The sequence below is a fragment of the Bufo bufo genome, chromosome 2 (genome assembly GCF_905171765.1).
Source record: "Bufo bufo chromosome 2, aBufBuf1.1, whole genome shotgun sequence".
In the NCBI taxonomy this organism is placed as follows: Eukaryota; Metazoa; Chordata; class Amphibia; order Anura; family Bufonidae; genus Bufo; species Bufo bufo.
The window spans coordinates 517,404,993-517,425,081 of NC_053390.1; the positions used below are offsets into that span (position 1 = coordinate 517,404,993).

Genomic DNA, 20,089 nt, shown 5'->3' on the forward strand with positions numbered 1-20,089 from the left:
GCAGCCCGTCCCTACGATAGAGCTTGTAGCCGATAGAGAAGTCGGCCCAGTTCTCCAGGAACCCAAACCCCTCCTTCCTACACCAGTTCTTGAGCCACTTGTTAATCTCCCTAATCTCCCACTGCCTTTCTTGTGTGGCTCGTGGTACAGGCAGTATTTCGGAAAATACTACCTTTTAGGTCCTTGCCCTAAGCTTTTGACCTAAATCCCTGAAATCATTTTTAAGGACGCTCCACCTACCTCTAACTTTGTCATTGGTTCAGATATGGACCATGACCGCTGGATCTTCTCCAGCCCCTCCCAGTAATCTGTCAACCCGATCCGCGATGTGTCGAACTCTACCGCCAGGAAGACAGCACACTGTTCGGCAATCACGGTCTTTGTGACAGATTTCCCTATCTGTTCCCCTAATAATGGAGTCTCCCACTACCAGCACCTGTCTGGCCTGCCCTGCTCTCCTGGTTCCCTGCTTACTGGAGCTGACATTCCCCTGACTGGCAGAGGAAGTGTCCGGCTGCAGCAGTGCCTTCCCTGGACTGACATCCCCCTCATCTGCCAAAAGTGCAAACGTTAGAAAACTCTTCAATGTGATGAGCTCAATGACGTCACCACAGGTCCTTTGACAGGTCCTGAAGAAAGGACAGGAGACCGGCAGCTACGCGATCAATTGGAGGAGGTGAGTTAATTATTTTATTTTTTTAACCCTCAATTGACCTTGTACTAAGCATTCTGTATTAAAGAATGCTATTATTTTCCTTTATAACCATGTTATAAGGGAAAATAATTATATCTACACAACACCGAACCCAAACCTGAACTTCAGTGAAGAAATTCGGGTCTGGCGACCACATTCAGTCTTTTATCACGTGCGTGAAAACGCATTGCACTCTTGTGATAAAAACTGAACAACGGAACGCAATCAAAACTGACTGCAATTGCGTACCTACTCGCACGGGTTTGCCGCAATGCACCCGGGACGCATCCTGAGCCAAAACGTGATGCCCGTGTGAACCCAGCCTAAATGTAACAAAAATGTTAGAAAACTCTCCACTGTTCTTCAGGCATGGTATCCAATCCCAGTCCCAGCACCTACACTTCATGCTTGTGCTCCACACTGGACAGTGTTTCCTACATTGGCACTTCCCTTCTCTCTCACAGATGATGCACAGACATACAAAGGGGCTGACATTGCTATGAAAATCAGCCAGTCAGTCAGCCCCCTTCACTGCCAATGCAGAAAACACTGTACCACACGCAGCAAGTGGAGTTGCTGGAACCTGGGTCTGAACTGCATACCTGAAGATTGAGGCACAGTGGAGAATTGAAAAATATAAACATGCCCTATAATTTGCTTGTTACATTTAAGCAGCTTTTTTTTAAATTGGAAATTTAATGTAATGATTAATCATGTAATGATTAAAATTTTTTGTTCTTTTAGGGATGCATATATTATATTGATACTGTGACGACATGGATTCTATATTATCCACTTAAATTTTGATATTTTGATGTGCAACGATGCTTTTCCATTGATAATCGAATCTACTGGACTATTTGAAGCAAAACTTGGAGCCCAATTTCTTATTTAAGAAGTGATTACACGTGACAGCAGCCATGCTCAAACAAATATTAGCTGATATGTACATTGATCCAGACCTCCTGGCAGAACTCAGTGAAGAACAGAAACAGATCTTGTTCTTTAAGATGAGGGAAGAACAAGTAAGAAGATGGAAAGAAAAAGAAGCAACATGCGAACAAAATACAAAATTATATCAAAGTCACAAGCCAAAAAAAAGTAAGTTATAAAACAATTACAATGCTAGACGTACATAGTGGGCTGTTAACAATATGTAACCCACAGTTCTTTTTACATTAGGTTGGATAAGTGTATTTTTGATATTAGATAAAGTTGTCTAAATTTTAAAGTACAGCAGAGCAATACTATTGTTGAGTTAACCAATTTAGTAACTAGTTGCTTTAGTTGTCCAACCTGCCGTGGATTATATGTAAAGTCTGATTGTATATATTTTAGGTTTTGAATTGAATTCATGATTTGTAAAATATGGTGGAATACATATTTATTATAGGATAATAACCTGAGCCATACAAATTCCTTTCTCTTCTCCTTTGGCCAACGACATTTGCAAAACTTCTGGTTGGTTTATACACAGGACGTAGGTGTCCATATAAGGGCTCATGCACACAACTGTATTTATTTTGCGGTCCGCAAAACACGGATCCGCAAAAAATACGGATGACGTCCGAGTGCATTCCATATTTTGGAGAACAGAATAGCTGGCCCCTAATAGAACAGTCCTATCCTTGTCCGTAATGCGGACAATAATGGGACATGTTCTATTTTTTTGCTGAACGGACATACGGAAATGGAATGCACACAGAATCATTTCGGGTTTTTTGCGGCCCTTTGAAGTGAATGGTTCGGCATACAGGCTGCAAAAAAACGGAATGGACACGGAAACAAAATACATTCGTGTGCATGAGCCCTAATATTGCTTTTCCAGTATTCTAATAGAAGTGATAGTCAATACCCCTCATCAGTGCCAGCTCCAGACACGTTATTGCAAACTGCAGTGCCCTTTTGTCTGCATTAGTGCCTCCACTGCCACAATGCCTGCCTAAGTGACACTATAGCCTGTCTCAGCGCCCCCATAGGGCACCAGCTGCTTGCTTTTTCACCCCCTGTAGCTATTTATCACATGTGAGTGGAAATCAAGCACTCACTTATAGCTTCAGCTTCAGTCATCATATCCCGAAACAGAGGGGAATCCAGGTGTGTTCCACAAACACTAGGAGGCTTATCTATGTAAGTGGCAGGGTTGAACCATTTTTTCCTCCTCTTCAGTACAGAGATGACCTCTGATGTACACTCACCTAAAGAATTATTAGGAACACCATACTAATACGGTATTGGACCCCCTTTTGCCTTCAGAACTGCCTTAATTCTACGTGGCATTGATTCAACAAGGTGCTGATAGCATTCTTTAGAAATATTGGCCCATATTGATAGGATAGCATCTTGCAGTTGATGGAGATTTGAGGGATGCACATCCAGGGCACAAAGCTCCCGTTCCACCACATTCCAAAGATGCTCTATTGGGTTGAGATCTGGTGACAGTGGGGGCCATTTTAGTACAGTGAACTCATTGTCATGTTCAAGAAACCAATTTGAAATGATTCGAGCTTTGTGACATGGTGCATTATCCTGCTGGAAGTAGCCATCAGAGGATGGATACATGTTCTCATTCTGTTTACGCCAAAATTCGGACTCTACCATTTGAATGTCTCAACAGAAATCGAGACTCATCAGACCAGGCAACATTTTTCCAGTCTTCAACAGTCCAATTTTGGTGAGCTTGTGCAAATTGTAGCCTCTTTTTCCTATTTGTAGTGGAGATGAGTGGTAACCGGTGGGGTCTTCTGCTGTTGTAGCCCATCCGCCTCAAGGTTGTGCGTGTTGTGGCTTCACAAATGCTTTGCTGCATACCTCGGTTGTAACGAGTGGTTATTTCAGTCAACGTTGCTCTTCTATCAGCTTGAATCAGTCGGCCCATTCTCCTCTGACCTCTAGCATCCACAAGGCATTTTTGCCCACAGGACTGCCGCATACTGGATGTTTTTCCCTTTTCACACCATTCTTTGTAAACCCTAGAAATGGTTGTGCGTGAAAATCCCAGTAACTGAGCAGATTGTGAAATACTCGGACCGGCCCGTCTGGCACCAACAACCATGCCACGCTCAAAATTGCTTAAATCACCTTTCTTTCCCATTCTGACATTCAGTTTGGAGTTCAGGAGATTGTCTTGACCAGGACCACACCCCTAAATGCATTGAAGCAACTGCCATGTGATTGGTTGACTAGATAATTGCATTAATGAGAAATAGAACAGGTGTTCCTAATAATGCTTTAGGTGAGTGTATACCACATATATAGCCTTGAGTTATACACTATATAGACAAATTTGGACACACCTCCTAATCATTGAATTCAGGTGTTTCCTTCAGTCTCATTGCCACAGGTGTATAAAATCCATCACCTAGTCATGCAGTCTGCCTTTGTAAACATTTGTGAAAGAAAGGGTCGTTCTAAACAGCTCACGGAATTCGAGTGTGGTACTGTAATAGGATGACATTTCTTCCACATTAAAGTGGTATTATTGCAAAGTGGAAGCATTTCTGAACCACAGTCACTCAAACACGGCGCCATAATAAGGCAGACCAAGTGGCTGCCTTAGGGCGCAGAGACAGGGGGGAGGAAAAATGAAACTTTTTTTTTTATAAATCACTTGCGCCGCCGGCCGCCCGGCCTCTGTGAGCAGTTACGCCGCCTTACCACCCCTAGCCCCGCCTCCACCCATCTGGGCCCGGCGCTGATTTCTTGCTGTGATCTCGCGCCAGGTCTCGGATCACGCGACGCACACTGGAAAAGGGGATTGTGGGAGGCTGCGTGCGAGAGCAATACGGCGGGAGCAGAGCAGTCTCACTCTCAGAGCGAGGTAAGTATTTTTTTTTTTAAATGTGCACACTGCTGCCTGGCTTCATAACTCACACAGGGGGGCACCGCACCTGGCATGGCACTATATGGCATGCACCAGAAAATCCTTCACAGGGGCCCCGGCTCCGGGGGCATATATATATATATATGTCACTGGCAATAAGTAAGCTAAGCAAAAAATGAAAAACATGGAATATATACACAGGGGACAAATTATTATGGAATATATACAAAGGGGGCAAAATGGATATATACAGGGCCCCTGTATATATATCCATTTCCCCCCTCTCTGTATATATTCCACTTGCCCCCTGTATATATATCCATTTGCCCCCTCTGTGTATTTTCCATTTTGCCCCCTGTATATATATCAATTTGCCCCTCTGTATATATTCCATTTTGCCCCCTGTATATATATATATATCTATTTGCCCCTATGTATATATTCCATTTTGCCCCTGTATATATATCCATATGCCCAATCTGTATACATTCCATTTTGCCCCTGTATATATATCCATTTTGCCCCCTCTGTATATATTCCATTTTGCCCTGTTTATATATATCCATGGGATGCTGGTGTTAGTGGGAGTTCTGGGGGGGGGGGGGGGGCGCCAAAGTGTAGCTTTGCTTGTGTTGGCAAAAATCCTTGCACCAGCCCTGCCTAGACCCCTAAGTTCCAGTGATGGGAATTCTTAATGCTTCAGCATACCTAGATATTTTGGACAACTGTATGCCTTCGAACTTTGTGGGAACAGTTTAGTGAAGGCACTTTTTTATTTCAGCATGACTGTGCCCCAGTGCACAACGCAAGGTCCATAAAGGCATGGTTGGATGAGTTTGGTGTGGAAAAACTTGACTGGCCCACACATAACCACGAATCCAATACCTTTGGGATGAACTAACAGGGAGACTGAGCACCCGGTCCCCTTGTCTGTATAGGTGTTCTTAAAGTATAACCCTCAAATATTTGATTCCAGTAATACATGACCCTCCTATTATATGTACTGCGGATTTTTATCACCTGTCTACTCTTTAGATATAAAATGTAATCCAAATGTAACCCTAAACAGATATTGTCTAGAAAAAAAACTATTACTACAAACAAAAGTGTCCTATTTGTGGAAGTGACTCATAAAGGACCTATTATGACTCTCTAAAAACAGGAAGATAGATAAAAGTAAATGTATTTAGTAATGGGTTGTTCAAAGGTATTTAAAGGAATCTGTCACCACGATTTTGGACTATTATATGCTGCAATAACTGACTAGTACTGCAGATGAGGAGTCCAGATCACTATTTTTTATTTAACCTCTTCCCCCTATTCCCCCATTTTCAGCATTTAAAGCTGTGCTAAAATACATTTCACACACGAGTCCTCTCCATTATGTTAGCATTGCACAGCAGTCCGGATTGTGTATTTTAATGCAGCTTTAAACTCTGAAAGTGGGAGAATAGGTGGCATAAGTTAAATAAAACATAGTGATCTGGACTCCTTATCTGCAGTACTGTTCATTTATTACAGCCGATAATAATCCAAAATTGTGGTGACAGATTCCCTTTAAAGAGATAATTAGCTAGAATGACAGTCAGTGTCATTACTGGTACATGTTCATTAATCCAAAAATCCAGTTTTATATATTCATTAGGATATCCATCAATGGCCACTTTTCATGTGCTCAGTATTTAGTCAGTATATTTGTAAGAGGATAAATACCAAACTAAAAGCAGGGTCTCCAGACCCACATATATAGTACAGGAACAGGCTCTCAGGGTGCTAATGGTGGTCAGAGGTGTTGAGATACACAATTCCCCCACACACCTTGCACCCAGAAATTGCACCTCCAAAAAGTGGTCAGTAAATAAAACTGACACACCAGCTGTGCCTAATCTCACTCACCAAGTTGTAGGACTGCTGCTGCTCAGACCGGCTATAACTAAATATATAGCGGTACAGTCTGCTGAGTGAGTAGGCTATGCTAAATAGCCGTCTGGTGCTTGTAAATCGAATGATGCTAATAAGCCCCCAGCCGATCTATCTAAAATTCCTCCAGCTGTGAAAACTACCAAAACTTAATGCGTTTCTGCGTGGGGGGTATATCCCCACATGTCATCCGGAGTCAGGAGCTCAATGGTTAGGGCTCATGCACACGAACGTATTTTCTTTCCATGTCCGTTCCGGTTTATTTGCAGAACATATACGGGACCATTCATTTTTAATAGGTCCGCAAAAAAAACAGAAGGTACTCTGTGTGCATTCCGTTTCTGTATGTCTGTATTTCCGTTCCGCAAAAAAATAGAACATGTCCTATTAATGTCCACATTACGGACAAGGATAGTACTGTTCTATTAGGGGCCAGCTGTTCCGTTCCACAAAATACGGAATGCACACGGACGCCATCCGTATTTTCTGCCGATGCATTTTTTGTGGACTCCAAAATACATACGATCGTGTGCATGATGCCTTAATCAGAGGTTGCAGTCCACAACTGATTACGTGTGAACTGGCACTAGGATGGCCGGGAACGGCCGCTCCAGATGCGGGCCTAAATACATAAACCCCCGCACCCAATTGGCATGCACCTCCGGCCAATGCACCAATCAGGTAACTGGGCGTGTCAGCCAACCCCGCCCCCTACGGGATATAGGATTGACTGCCCCCGGGAAGCACTGCAGCGCTGCAGGTAATGGGGAATCATTTATCGGCAGTAAAACCACATAGTATCCATTGTGTCTATATCGGCTCAGAATTAAACACTGCGACTCCTAAAGAGGGCAGATAAAGAAGAAAATAAACCCACATATCATAAAGGGGGCTAAGTATAGCCACCTAAAATAACAAAAAGGAGAGAGAATGGGCATAGACGTTAGTGGACACCAGAGCTGACAGTTGTGTCCATAATTGATAGCATGGGGAAATAACTAGATGCATACACTAGAGCAGGTGACCATACATAATACATCTAGTGAGTTTTAGATAGATCGGCTGGGGGCTTATTAGCAACATTCGATTTACGAGCACCAGACGGCTATTTAGCATAGCCTACTCACTCAGCAGCCTGTACCGCTATATATATAGTTATAGCCGGTCTGAGCAGCAGCAGTCCTACAACTTGGTGAGTGAGATTAGGCACAGCTGGTGTGTCAGTTTTAATTACTGACCACTTTTTGGAGGTGCAATTTCTGGGTGCAAGGTGTGTGGGGGAATTGTGTATCTCAACACCTCTGACCACCAGTAGCACCCTGAGAGCCTGTTCCTGTACTATATATGTGGGTCTGGAGGCCCTGCTTTTAGATTAGTATTTATCAATAAAGCATTTATTTTTTATTATTTTAACGTTCTGTTCAGGCTGAGATTTCTAGTACTATTTGGAACGTCTACTAGATCATCGATATTGGTGTTAGTCTACTTCAGTATATTTGTAAGCCAAAGCCAGGAGTGGAACCTACAGAGAAAAATTATAATGGAAAGATTTGAGCCTCTTTTGTATTTTGGACCCGCTTCTGGTTTTCAGATCCACGGCATGTCAAACTTCAAATCAGCCTCAGATTTCAATTGCTGATTTTTCTGACATGCCCTAACTATATCAGGCTGATATTGAGACACTTTTGGCATCTGACCAAGGGAGGATGATCCTGTGTTGCATTGTTGGTGAAAGTACATTGCTGGAAGGAAGGTACGAAAGTTATTTTAGAGTAACTGGTTTTACTAGAGGTGTAAGGTGAGGTAGAGAAGCCGTTGGTATATAATGGTGTTTGGAAAGATACAGTTATCTAAAATTGCTCAGAAAGTATTTTAATAATTGTCATTTACAGAATTTCAAGGATTTTTTACACTGTTGATTAGGATATGGACATAATACATAACTTTTTATTTACCAGTTAATGGAGTAAACTGATGTATCCAATACGTGCCTACTCTCCTGGAACACCCAGGGAGCTCCTGGACCTTCCAGAGAGTTGGCAAATCTCCCGAGCGCTGTGGAAACCTCCCATCACCTCCTGAAAACCAGCCCTAACTGTGTGTGGAGCTGGAATGGTGTGTCCAGGGCTGTGTCTGATCTAAAAAGGAGACATGTCTAGCCTGCAAAAAAATTAAAAAATCTCACCCTTCTGTCCCACAAGGCACTTACACAAATCCTGTCGTCAGTTTATTGCTGCCCTAACCATTACATCATGAGCACAGGTACCCTCTATTTTACAATGCTGCTACATCTCACATTGTCCTAAAACGAGCAGGGCAAAAGGAAAGGAACCTGTCGTCGTTTTATGCTGTCCATTAATCAGATGGACATAGTAAGGCTAGTTCCACACCATCGTTTTAGTTTTACGGTATTGAGGTCCGTCATAGGGGCTCAATACCGGAAAAAAACGCTTCAGTTTTGTCCCCATTCATTGTCAATGGGGACAAAACTGAACTGAACAGAACGGAATGCTCCAAAATGCATTCCGTTCCATTTAGTTGCATTCTCATACCGGAGAACAAACCGCAACATGTTGTATTTTGCTTTCCGTCCTGGGATGCGGAGCAAGACGGATCCGGCATTACCCCCAATGCAAGTCAATAGGGACAGATCTGTTTTCTCTGCCACAATCTGCCACAATAGAAAATGGATCCGTCCCCCATTGACTTTCAATGGCGTTCCTGACAGATCCGTCTTGGCAATGTTAAAGATAATGTAGTGTCCCACTAGGTAATTGTGGGCACTACACAAGGGTCAATTGGGCCACGTTGTTCTCCACCTCCTGTGGAACAGGGCCATTGTATTTGATATGGCATTTTAATGTATAATGCCATTTTATTCATGTTATTTATGTGTATTTCCTGGTTACCAGGCCTATTAGGGGTGTAATTCCTCCTCCTAGACATTAGAGGGAGCTAGGGGGCCCCTAGTATATATAGCCAGGCCTAGACCAGAGAGGGGAGTTCAGTCAGAGTTGTGGATTCCTGAGTGGGCACCCTAGGCAGAGGGTAGCTGGGATCCAGCCTCTGATATGCAGCTAGATAGCCCAGGCTTCTAGTTGCCACCAGGAGAAGGGTTTACCTCCTGAGAAACAAGTTCCCATAACAGAGCAGAGCCAGTATTCCAGCCAGACAAGAGAGCTGAAGGGCAGAAGGATTTATAGGAAAGCAAGGATATATACCTGAGGAAGTTTCCCTAACCAAGGATAAAGCCGACAATAGGGCATACGGGCCTTGGGATAAAGACAGACAGGATTTCTGAGGAAAAGTACGGCCTGATCTGTAAGTGTGTTAACCCTCTGAGTATCTTGCAAGAACATTGTGCCTGCATTATTGTGAAAGCCTGCTTGTGACTGCTGCTGTCATATGGAACTGAACCTAAGATTGTAAATAGTTAATTGTTTCTAGTAAAAGGAAGTTCTGGTTCACCACAACATCGTGTTCCTCAATTATTCCTATTATAAATCGGTGTGCCACCGTTACCGGCACTGGCGTCACAAACTTAAAGGGATCTTGCCACCGGCACATTAAACCTGCAACACCCAGGGCACCTCACCTACCATGGGCCTGGTCCCTATATACAGAGAGTGCCCCAGAGGATCCAAGTGCCAGCCTCTCCATCACTGCTATACGCCTGCCCAGGGTCTCCCATAAACTGTGAGTAACTAAGAGCAACCCTCATTTGCCTATTAACCATGACCTCACCATCGCAATACCCTGCAGGGCTGCGTACCGCAATAATACAACCGTATCAGTTTATAATGGATGCAGATGGTTGTATTATCAGTAACGGAAGCGTTTTTGCTAAACCCTGCCGGATCCAGTAAAAATGCTATTGTGAAAGTAGCCTTACTGTTATTAGAACAGGTAGAGGTAGCCATAAGTACAGAGGCTTATGAAGGTCATTGGACAAGCCTGTGTAATTGTTCCCATTCCGTTTATACAGGATATCGAATATCCTCTTTAATTCTGTGTTTGTGCAGATATTTACTGCTTCCTTCCTATAGTTCTCCTTTTGGTTACATTCCAATCCATCATCTGCCTTCTGCACTTGGTTTCTTTGATTTAACTTACGTTATGTTTTGATTTTTTTTTCTTTATTTTTGCACCCTCCATTGAAAAGAATGTGTAATGCAAAAGCAGCCAGGATCTGTAATTGATATGACATATGAGTAATTATGTAATTATATCACCTATGTGTATAGACAAGACAGGATCCACCATTCACAATGGGTGATTGTCAAATCTTATCTATTCTTTCTGTGTACAATGACCTCTAGTGGGGCAGAGTAGGATCATTAACCCCGACTAATCCAGTTTGCAAGTACTCTATTCTAGGCTACTGCAAATGCAACTCAGGCCATTAAGGAGTCAGCTAATATTCTTCAAAGGTATAATAAAACACTGCAGTATACAATGTGCCAAAAACTAGAAATAAATAACCCTGATCTTAAAGTTTGCTGCACTGCCAAAAGTTTTAAAAAGTTTTATATAAGTAGGCACATAACAGAGTTGTAGATGGCAGTGCTTTACATATCATTGTGCCATGTACTAAGAAAATTGTGGTGTCCTTGTCTCTACTCTTATCACAGAAGTTAATTGTTAGCCATGAGTCACTGAAAAAAGCTTTGTGACTAATTGTTTGAGAAATCTGATTCCTGTTATGCTTCATTCTCTTGCAGTGGAATGTGGGCCTAGTTAACCCTTCTAACAGAAGTGCCACACATACTTTTCTCTTCTACTCTATCTATCTCACAATTCACAAAACATTTGCAGTATTCCAGAATAGGGTACTTGCAAATTGCTCTTGTTATTTAATGTTCTTTAATATGTTAATGCCTTGTAATGTACCAGTATATCTCTGTATGGATTATTTGGGGTTAGGCTCCATTCACACGTCCGCAAAATGTGTCCGCATCCGTTCCGCAATTTTGCGGAACGGGTGCGGACCCATTCATTCTCTATGGGGACGGAATGGATGCGGACAGCACACAGTGTGCTGTCTGCAGCCGCAATTGCGGAGCGCGGCCCCGATTTTGGGTCCGCAGCTCCGCAAAAAGATAGATCATGTACTATTCTTGTCCGCAGCTTGCGGACAAGAATAGGCATTTCTATGGGGGTGACGGGCTGGTGTGTTGCGGACCCGCAATTTGCGGGTCCGCAACACACCACGGACGTGTGAATGTAGCCCTAATTACCCTCACTCTGCCCCTGCAGGAAGCTAGGAGATGGACTTGGATCTGACCCCAAGCCTAGCTGTCTATAGTTAGCTGAGGAAGTGAGAGGAAGCTATATGTGCCCATTCCTCAGAGAACTAGGTCTACATCCAAGAGAATCACTGTATCTGAGAGATCCACAGAAAGAAAACCATCTCTGTATCTGAGAGATCCACAGAAAGAAATCCATCTCTGTATCTGAGAGATCCACAGAAGGAAAACCTTCTCTGTATCTGAGAGATCCACAGAAAGAAAACCATCTCTGTATCTGAGAGATCCACAGAAAGAAAACCATCTCTGTATCTGAGAGATCCACAGAAAGAAAACCATCTCTGTATCTGAGAGATCCACAGAAAGAAAACCATCTCTGTATCTGAGAGATCCACAGAAAGAAAACCATCTCTGTATCTGAGAGATCCACAGAAAGAAAACTATGTATCCTGAGAGATCCACAGAAAGAAAACTATCTATGTATCCTGAGAGATCCACAGAAAGAAAACCATCTCTGTATCTGAGAGATCCACAGAAGGAAAACCATCTCTGTATCTGAGAGATCCACAGAAAGAAAACCATCTCTGTATCTGAGAGATCCACAGAAAGAAAACCATCTCTGTATCTGAGAGATCCACAGAAAGAAAACCATCTCTGTATCTGAGAGATCCACAGAAGGAAAACCATCTCTGTATCTGAGAGATCCACAGAAAGAAAACCATCTCTGTATCTGAGAGATCCACAGAAAGAAAACCATCTCTGTATCTGAGAGATCCACAGAAGGAAAACCATCTCTGTATCTGAGAGATCCACAGAAAGAAAACCATCTCTGTATCTGAGAGATCCACAGAAAGAAAACCATCTCTGTATCTGAGAGATCCACAGAAAGAAAACCATCTCTGTATCTGAGAGATCCACAGAAGGAAAACCATCTCTGTATCTGAGAGATCCACAGAAAGAAAACCATCTCTGTATCTGAGAGATCCACAGAAGGAAAACCATCTCTGTATCTGAGAGATCCACAGAAAGAAAACCATCTCTGTATCTGAGAGATCCACAGAAAGAAATCCATCTCTGTATCTGAGAGATCCACAGAAAGAAATCCATCTCTGTATCTGAGAGATCCACAGAAAGAAAACCATCTATACCCAGTACTCCAGGAAGAGAGAGAAAGGAAAGAATCAAGAAGGCTCAGAATCTGCATGGCCGTGCACTGGAGTCAGACAGCAGGGTACCACAGCCAAATATACCTATCACCTGTTTCAGAGAGCCGCTGTGTTCACCAGAGCTCTCTGGTGAGTAATGCAGGCTACCAGCAACTTTCCAAAGACAGCCCTGTACATCGTATGGTAGCAGTACTTGGTATTGTAGGTCATGTGACCAATGAACAGTGATGTCACTGGCCTATTAACAGCTGATCGGCAGGGGTCCCGGGTATCGAACCCCCACAGATCTGATACTGATAACCTATCCTGAAGATAAGTTATAAATATATTTTCCTGGATAACCAGACCAAGGAGCTACCTTGTATTGCTGCACAGAGAACCCATTGTCAAGGATTCTAATGAAGCTGAGCCACAAAGCTACCATTTTGTTTTTTTAAACTTTATGCCAGAGCATGGACCTTAATGCAAGTAAGCCCCTTCTTCTATATCGCTATGCTCAGGAAAAGACTTACATGCTATAATGCTCCTCCATTGACTTTCAATGGAGTTCCTGACGGATCCGTCTTGGCCATGTTAAAGATAATACAACCGGATCCGTTCATAACGGATGCAGATGGTTGTATTATCAGTAACGGAAGCGTTTTTGCTGAACCCTACCGGATCCAGCAAAAACGCTAGTGTGAAAGTAGCCTTACTGTTATTAGAACAGGTAGAGGTAGCCATAAGTACAGAGGCTTATGAAGGTCATAGGACAAGCCTGTGTAATTGTTCCCATTCCGTTTATACAGGATATCGAATATCCTCTTTAAATCTGTGTTTGTGCAGATATTTACTGCTTCCTTCCTATAGTTCTCCTTTTGGTTACATTCCAATTCATCATCTGTCTTCTGCCATTGGTTTCTTTGATTTAACTTACGTTATGTTTTGATTTTGTTTCTTTATTTTTGCACCCTCCATTGAAATGAATGTGTAATGCAAAAGCAGCCAGGATCTGTAATTGATATGCCATATGAGTGAGTGACATAAAAACCTCTTTAACTTGTTGATTTTGAGAAAAACTGTTATTAAAGGACAACTAAAGGGCGATAATTTCCCATATTGTTAGTGGCATACCTGAATGCTGTCAAGTATTTTCCTTACAATAAATCTGTAGCTTAAAGGTGACATAAGAAACTGCATAAATATCTTTTACACATAAGAAGCATTCTAAAAATAACTTGAAGGAACTTCCAAATTCTTTACTACTAAACCTGTCTGGGTACTAGTGAATAAATACCAATCATTACTGGGCTGTTTACTGCCGTATCCCCAGTGTAAGGGCATGCTGCCATATTATGGTTCCTTACTGTATGGGTCTGAATATGAAGGATTTTTCTCACGTGTTCATATGGAATGCACAAGAAATAGTTTTATGGTATGTGCAGCGAGCCCCTGAGTAGCTGGTGCTAAGGATGGGAGTGGAAATGGCCTTGGTGTACTCCCTCAGACCATTGCTCCCTGGGGTTCAGTACAGTAGAAAGGTGGTTTGAAGAAGCAGGCCAGAAGTAAAAGTATAAAATTCTATCTTTACCTAGTGCAAAATATAACCGGTACAAGGTGCAGTCTTTGTCACCAGATGATGAGGTATGATGTCTGGTTATGTGGCAATTAAATAGCACTTGTAGGCACTTGTGGCTATAGCTGTCCACTGTGTACTAAAGGGTTGGAGTTAGTCTGGCCTGGATGTGATCTAGGTGATGGGTGTCTGATCCGTAGTCCTTCATCTGCAGCAGGGTCTAATACACTGTGGCTCGCTGGTCACTGTTGGCTTCATACGCTGCATCTTTTTGATTCTGGAAATCTCCCAGATTTCTCAAACAATTAGCCACAAAGCTACCATTTTGTTTATTTAAACTTTATGCCAGGGCAAGGACTTTAATGCAAGTAAGCCCCCTCTTCTATATCGCTATGCTCAGGAAAGGACTTACATTCTATAATGCTCCTCCATAGCTTTTAATTTGTTAGATATCCCTGCCTATGGACTATTGTGTACTAGTTGTGCACATTATCCATCTACTGTAGGTAGTTTGTGCTGAGATTAAATAGTATTGTATTTTGCATATGCCTTAACCATTCTTTTGCAACCAAGTCAAGAGAAATGAGCCAACTCAGTCCTGAGTCGTGTGTATATGTTTCCTATTACTGCAGATGGCCCCCTCACCATGCCTGACAATAGGGTACTGCAAATTGTTCTTGTTATGTAATATGTTAATGTCTTGTAACGTACCAGTATATCTCTGTATGGATTAGGGTGCATTCACGTGACGGTATGTATTTTGTGGTCCATCTGTGTGACATGCATTTTTTTGCTGACCCATTGTAGCAATGCCTATTCTTATCTGCAAAATGGACAAGAATAGGATATGTTCTATCTTCTTTGTGGAGCTGCGGAACAGACATACGAATAGGCACGTGGACCCATAAAAACTAATGGATCTGTGTGTGATCAGCAAAAAATGCAGATCGGATGTGGACCAAAAATACGTGGGAATGGGGCCTTAGTCAGGGTTACTTACCCTGACTCTACCCCTGTAGGAATCTAGAAGATGGACTTAGATCCTCCCCTAGCTCAGTCAGTTTTTCTAGCTGAAGAAGTGAGAGGGAGCTACATGTGCTCACTCCTCAGAGCACTAGGTCTACATTTTCATCTCTGAGCGATCTACATAAAGTAAACCATCTCTGCTAAAGAACTAAGAAAGTTCAGAATCTGCAAGACAGAGCACTGGAGTCAGTCAGTACGGTATTTGCTGTTTATGGCTGATAGATACTTTACTGCAGTGAGTGGGACATTGCTAAAACACCATTGACTCTTGGGCACGGTTGGTCCCACTGTATCTTAATCCTGTACCCCTCAGCTGGGAATTACAGTCACCATTGCAAGAGTAATATTGCCAGCCTTAGATTCTGCAGAGAGAGACTTTGGAAAGATACAGAGGCAAGGATTACTACAATTCCCATCCTGGCCTATACCCATACATCGCAATCTGGGAAGATTTGCACTGTCAATTGTTTGGATATGTCTCTGTTTTGATATTGTTTGATATACTACAACTCCCATTCTACAGTTAAGTAGAGACGTTTATCTTCTACAACTGGCCTGGTTAATGACTCCAGCAACATACATCGGCCACAGCAAACTACATCCCCTGCCTGGCTGCCTCATAACACCAAGGGCACCTTAACAACCATCAGGTTGGTGCCCCAACATCAAGGTATGTCCCAAGGGACGATAGGGTGCACCCTCCTATCAATGCCCTGGCCCTAGGGAGAATGAGTGTGAGGATTGCTACTGTGAATAATTATTGCAGCCAGTGCCACTACCACTCCCATCCTCCTCTCCACTCAAGGGCTTGCCTAATATTCTGGTATCATGAACATGATACATATCCTCTGTGGCCTTACTACTGGGTTCGAAGCCCAAAAGAGACGTTATTGTGCTACCATATTGTGTTTTGTGGATTCTACAGCCACACTGTACTGCAAAGATTCATCATGGGTGTTATCACTAACCCAGCTTACGCTTAAGGAATCAAGTTATGCCACTTAGAAATAGGCAGAATATTTCAGACTGGGCAGTCTCATATATTTAGGTATTGACCATGAGACACTTTAAAGCTGTTCATAGGATAGGGTCAAGACACCAGTGACAGGACTTTCTAGTATTTTCTATAAATGGGTTAGGCACTATATATAACACTCCTTATCAAGGTTATAATATATAACCCTGAACATTGTCACGGGCAGACTGGGAATTTAAAGTGGCCCCATGTTGTAGGCTGGTCCAACTGACAGAAGGCAGGGCAACACAAGTAGACAGGGTCAGCAAAACCATCTCAGCAAAATCAAATACCACAGTTCAGCACAATAAACTTCCACATAAGATATGGGGCAGGGGGCTTAGGAGAAAAGATGTGGGCAACAGCACCAAGCCAGCCCTTCCTTCAGTATGCTGACTGAACTTCCCGTAGTAATGGCCCATATAGTGCCTCAATTGTATGCTCCCCAAATAGCCAAAGAAAGAAGAAAAAAATAATAAAATACCTGAGTGTCGTTCCAAGTCGCCGTCTAGGCCACAGGCCACATCCATTTCCAGCCATGCCCCGAGAGGCCTTGTCCTTGCACAATTTGTACACTGTCTCATAGAGTGCCTTGCCATTCTGTAGTATTCAACTGTATCACCATCCTGAGGACAGTGATTCAATTGAATTCAGGAGGGCATCTGGGGACGCCGGCCAGGTACATAAGTACCCAGTGCACCCAGCGTTAATTACTAATGAGAGCATCAGACCATTATGTACCTGGACAGCATCAGTGATGAAAGCTCAGGTGGCCCCCTGGGCGTTTACCCACTGGGTTATTTCCCCGTAGGGTCTATAGTCAATCCACCCCTGAATATTGTATATATCATTGGAGCAAAGACCTGTGCTACAAAATTAAAACTTACTGTTTAGGAAACAAAGGTTATACACGGTGGCTCATGAAAAAGTAGCCCGCCTCCAATATCTCCAAATCAAAATGCCTAATAGTAAATCTGTCTGTAAAGTTGTCTATAACAACCAATCAGAGCTCAGCTTTCATTTTTTCAGAGCCCTGTAGGAACTGAAAGCTGAGCTCTGATTGGTTGCTATGGGCAACTAAGACTGATTTATTATTCAGTTTGATAAAAGTGGCCCATTGTGTCAGAAAGATGGTGTTCTCCGTGGAACAGCGAATAGTGATTGTGGAAGGCTATGTGCGAAGCAGATCGATTAAGGAAACGCAAGGGACCTTTGGTGACAAGTACCCAGGAAAAAAAACCACCAGCTAAAGGTTGTATTCAGAGTCTGGTTCAGAAATGGCATCAAACTGGCTCTGCTGCAAACATGAAGAAACCGAGACCTCCAGTGATCAGGATGGCTGAAATTCAGCAGTGGATTGCTAGTAGCCCCCAAAAATCAACTCGAAGACTGTCTCAGAAAGTTGGTGAATCACAAACGAGGGGTCAGCGAGTACTGACATCTCTGAACCTGAAACCGTACCGTATAACGTGTGTGCAGGAACTGAAAATTACTGGACTTGGTTGCTGACTATGATTGCTGACAAACATTTGGACCCATTGCTGTACTTCATGAGGGGTGAAGCTTGGTTTCATTTCCCAGAATACGAGGTACTGGTCCGCTGAAAATCATCATTTGACTCACGAAACACCACTTCACAACCAGAAAATTAGCGTTTGGTGCGCAGTGTCAGGAACACGAATAGTGGGCCACAGAACTCACTGGCAAGGGTTCATGAACTGTGAACAAGGGGTTATGACCACCACGTTCCCCAGACTGGTCCATATGCGATTTTTATCTGTGGGGAAAAGTAAAATAGGAAGTGTCCGCTAACAATCCACATCCCCTGGATGAACTGAAGGAAAACATCACAAACGCTATCCGCAGCATCACAAGCAGTATCAGCCAACATAACCCAGCGTGCCCAAAGTATAGATGTGAACGGGGACCACTTTCAGCATCTTTTGTGAAAATAATAAAATAATCCACTTGCTCGTTCATCTTGTCATACTGTCGCTGTATATCCAACTTGTTTTCATATGTCAGCTCTCCTGCTTTATTGTTCACATTAGTTTTTGGCTTTAACTTCCTTGTTGATTTTACACTTCTCATTGTTTATACCGATAAAATCTCAAACACAATAGCAGTACGTCTCAGTCTCATCTACATATGAAAATTGAGGAAATAAAAAGTAGGACGCTTGAGTATAGGCTTGCATTGCTGACGTGTTTTAAAAAATATGATTACATGCAGGGCAAGGATTCTTGCCAACACAAGCGAAGCTACATTTTGGCGCCCCCCCTCTGCTTCAGACAATCGCTGGTTTGAGGACCGTATTTTTCGCCCTCTAAAATGCACCTAGGTTTTAGAGGAGGATAATAAGAAAAAAATATTTTCCATTACACCTCAGGTCAGACCAGCAGTCAGGCCACCAATGTTAATCAGACCTCAGATCAGACCCACAATGCCTCAGATCAGCTCCCCCATGTCAGCCATCATGCCCCCATGTCAGCCATCATGCCCCCATGTCAACCATTAGCCCCCCATGTCACATCTCTCGCCTCCATGTCAAATCACCTATGTCACATCAGCCCTTCATGTCACATTTCACCCCCTTAATGTCACATTTATCCCCCTCCAAACCATGTCACATCACCCCCTCCTTTTTAGTTTACATCAATCCCTTCGTGTCACATCATGATCACATCATTACCCCCTATTGTGTCACATTCCCCCCCCCCCCATGGCACATCATCCCCATGTCACAGACTACAGACATTGTCCCCCCTCCCATCATGTCACGGTCACCCGCCCTCTATTTATGATTGTTGTTTGTGTAATATTTTTTTTAAACACATTTATGCCGTGCGCTCTGGCGCTAGTGCCTCATCAGTGATCATCTACCCACCTGTCCTGCTGCTACGGCAATCTGGCTGTGTGTGAGTGAGACTCACAGACACTGTCAGCTCCAGTCCATGTTGCCGCCCGGCGCCACTCGCCAGTCACACCCCCCTGGCCTGACCCCGTGACCGTGTTGCCGTACTGCTGGGCCCGTTCCGCTCTGTGAGTGAGGGCCGGGGCCGCACAGCACACGCAGGCTGGGGCAGGCAGGCGGCGGCGAAAACTCACAAGTAAGTGATTTAGAAATAAATAAATAAAAAGAAAGTTCATTTTTCCGCCCTCCCCTTCTCTGCGCCTTAAGGCGGCCGCTTGGTCTGCCTTATGGTAGCACCAACCCTGATTACATGCCATTTAGCGGGGGGCCTGATGGCCACATGAGTGCAGCTTCCATGCTAGTCCATATGCGATTCCTGGATTAGTGACTCTCAATGTGGTTGGGTAATATATATTTGTACACAGACAACGCAAAAAGATAGGTACACGTTACAAACAAGATGTTTTAGATTAGTGACCATGCACTTTTTTTTAAATCGCATTCCAAGAGCTATAACTTTTTTGTTTTTTCATCAATGTACTTGTATGAGGTCTTATTTTTTGCAGGACAAGTTATAGTTTTGGGTACAGGTAATGATTGATTGAAGCCAGCTGTTTAGCTAAAACCCCCGTCAGTAAAAAGGTGTATTAGTGGTCCCTAAGGGTTTAAAAGAAAACCCGTTCCAACAGTATGGTAGTTACAAAGGCTGTAGATAAATGGGGTCATCCAA

General features: G+C 43.2%; 1 protein-coding gene across 3 annotated transcripts in view; it reads left to right on the forward strand.

Moving 5' to 3' along the window:
- Positions 1 to 20,089, forward strand: part of SH2D4A (SH2 domain containing 4A) — a 141,984-nt gene that overhangs the window by 21,973 nt on the left and 99,922 nt on the right. For all 3 annotated transcript variants that reach the window (XM_040417901.1, XM_040417902.1, XM_040417900.1), the window contains one exon: positions 1,439 to 1,795. In XM_040417901.1, coding sequence (XP_040273835.1) covers positions 1,615 to 1,795 — 181 coding nt within the window. In that variant the 5' untranslated portion in view covers positions 1,439 to 1,614. The remainder of the gene's footprint in view (positions 1 to 1,438; positions 1,796 to 20,089) is intronic.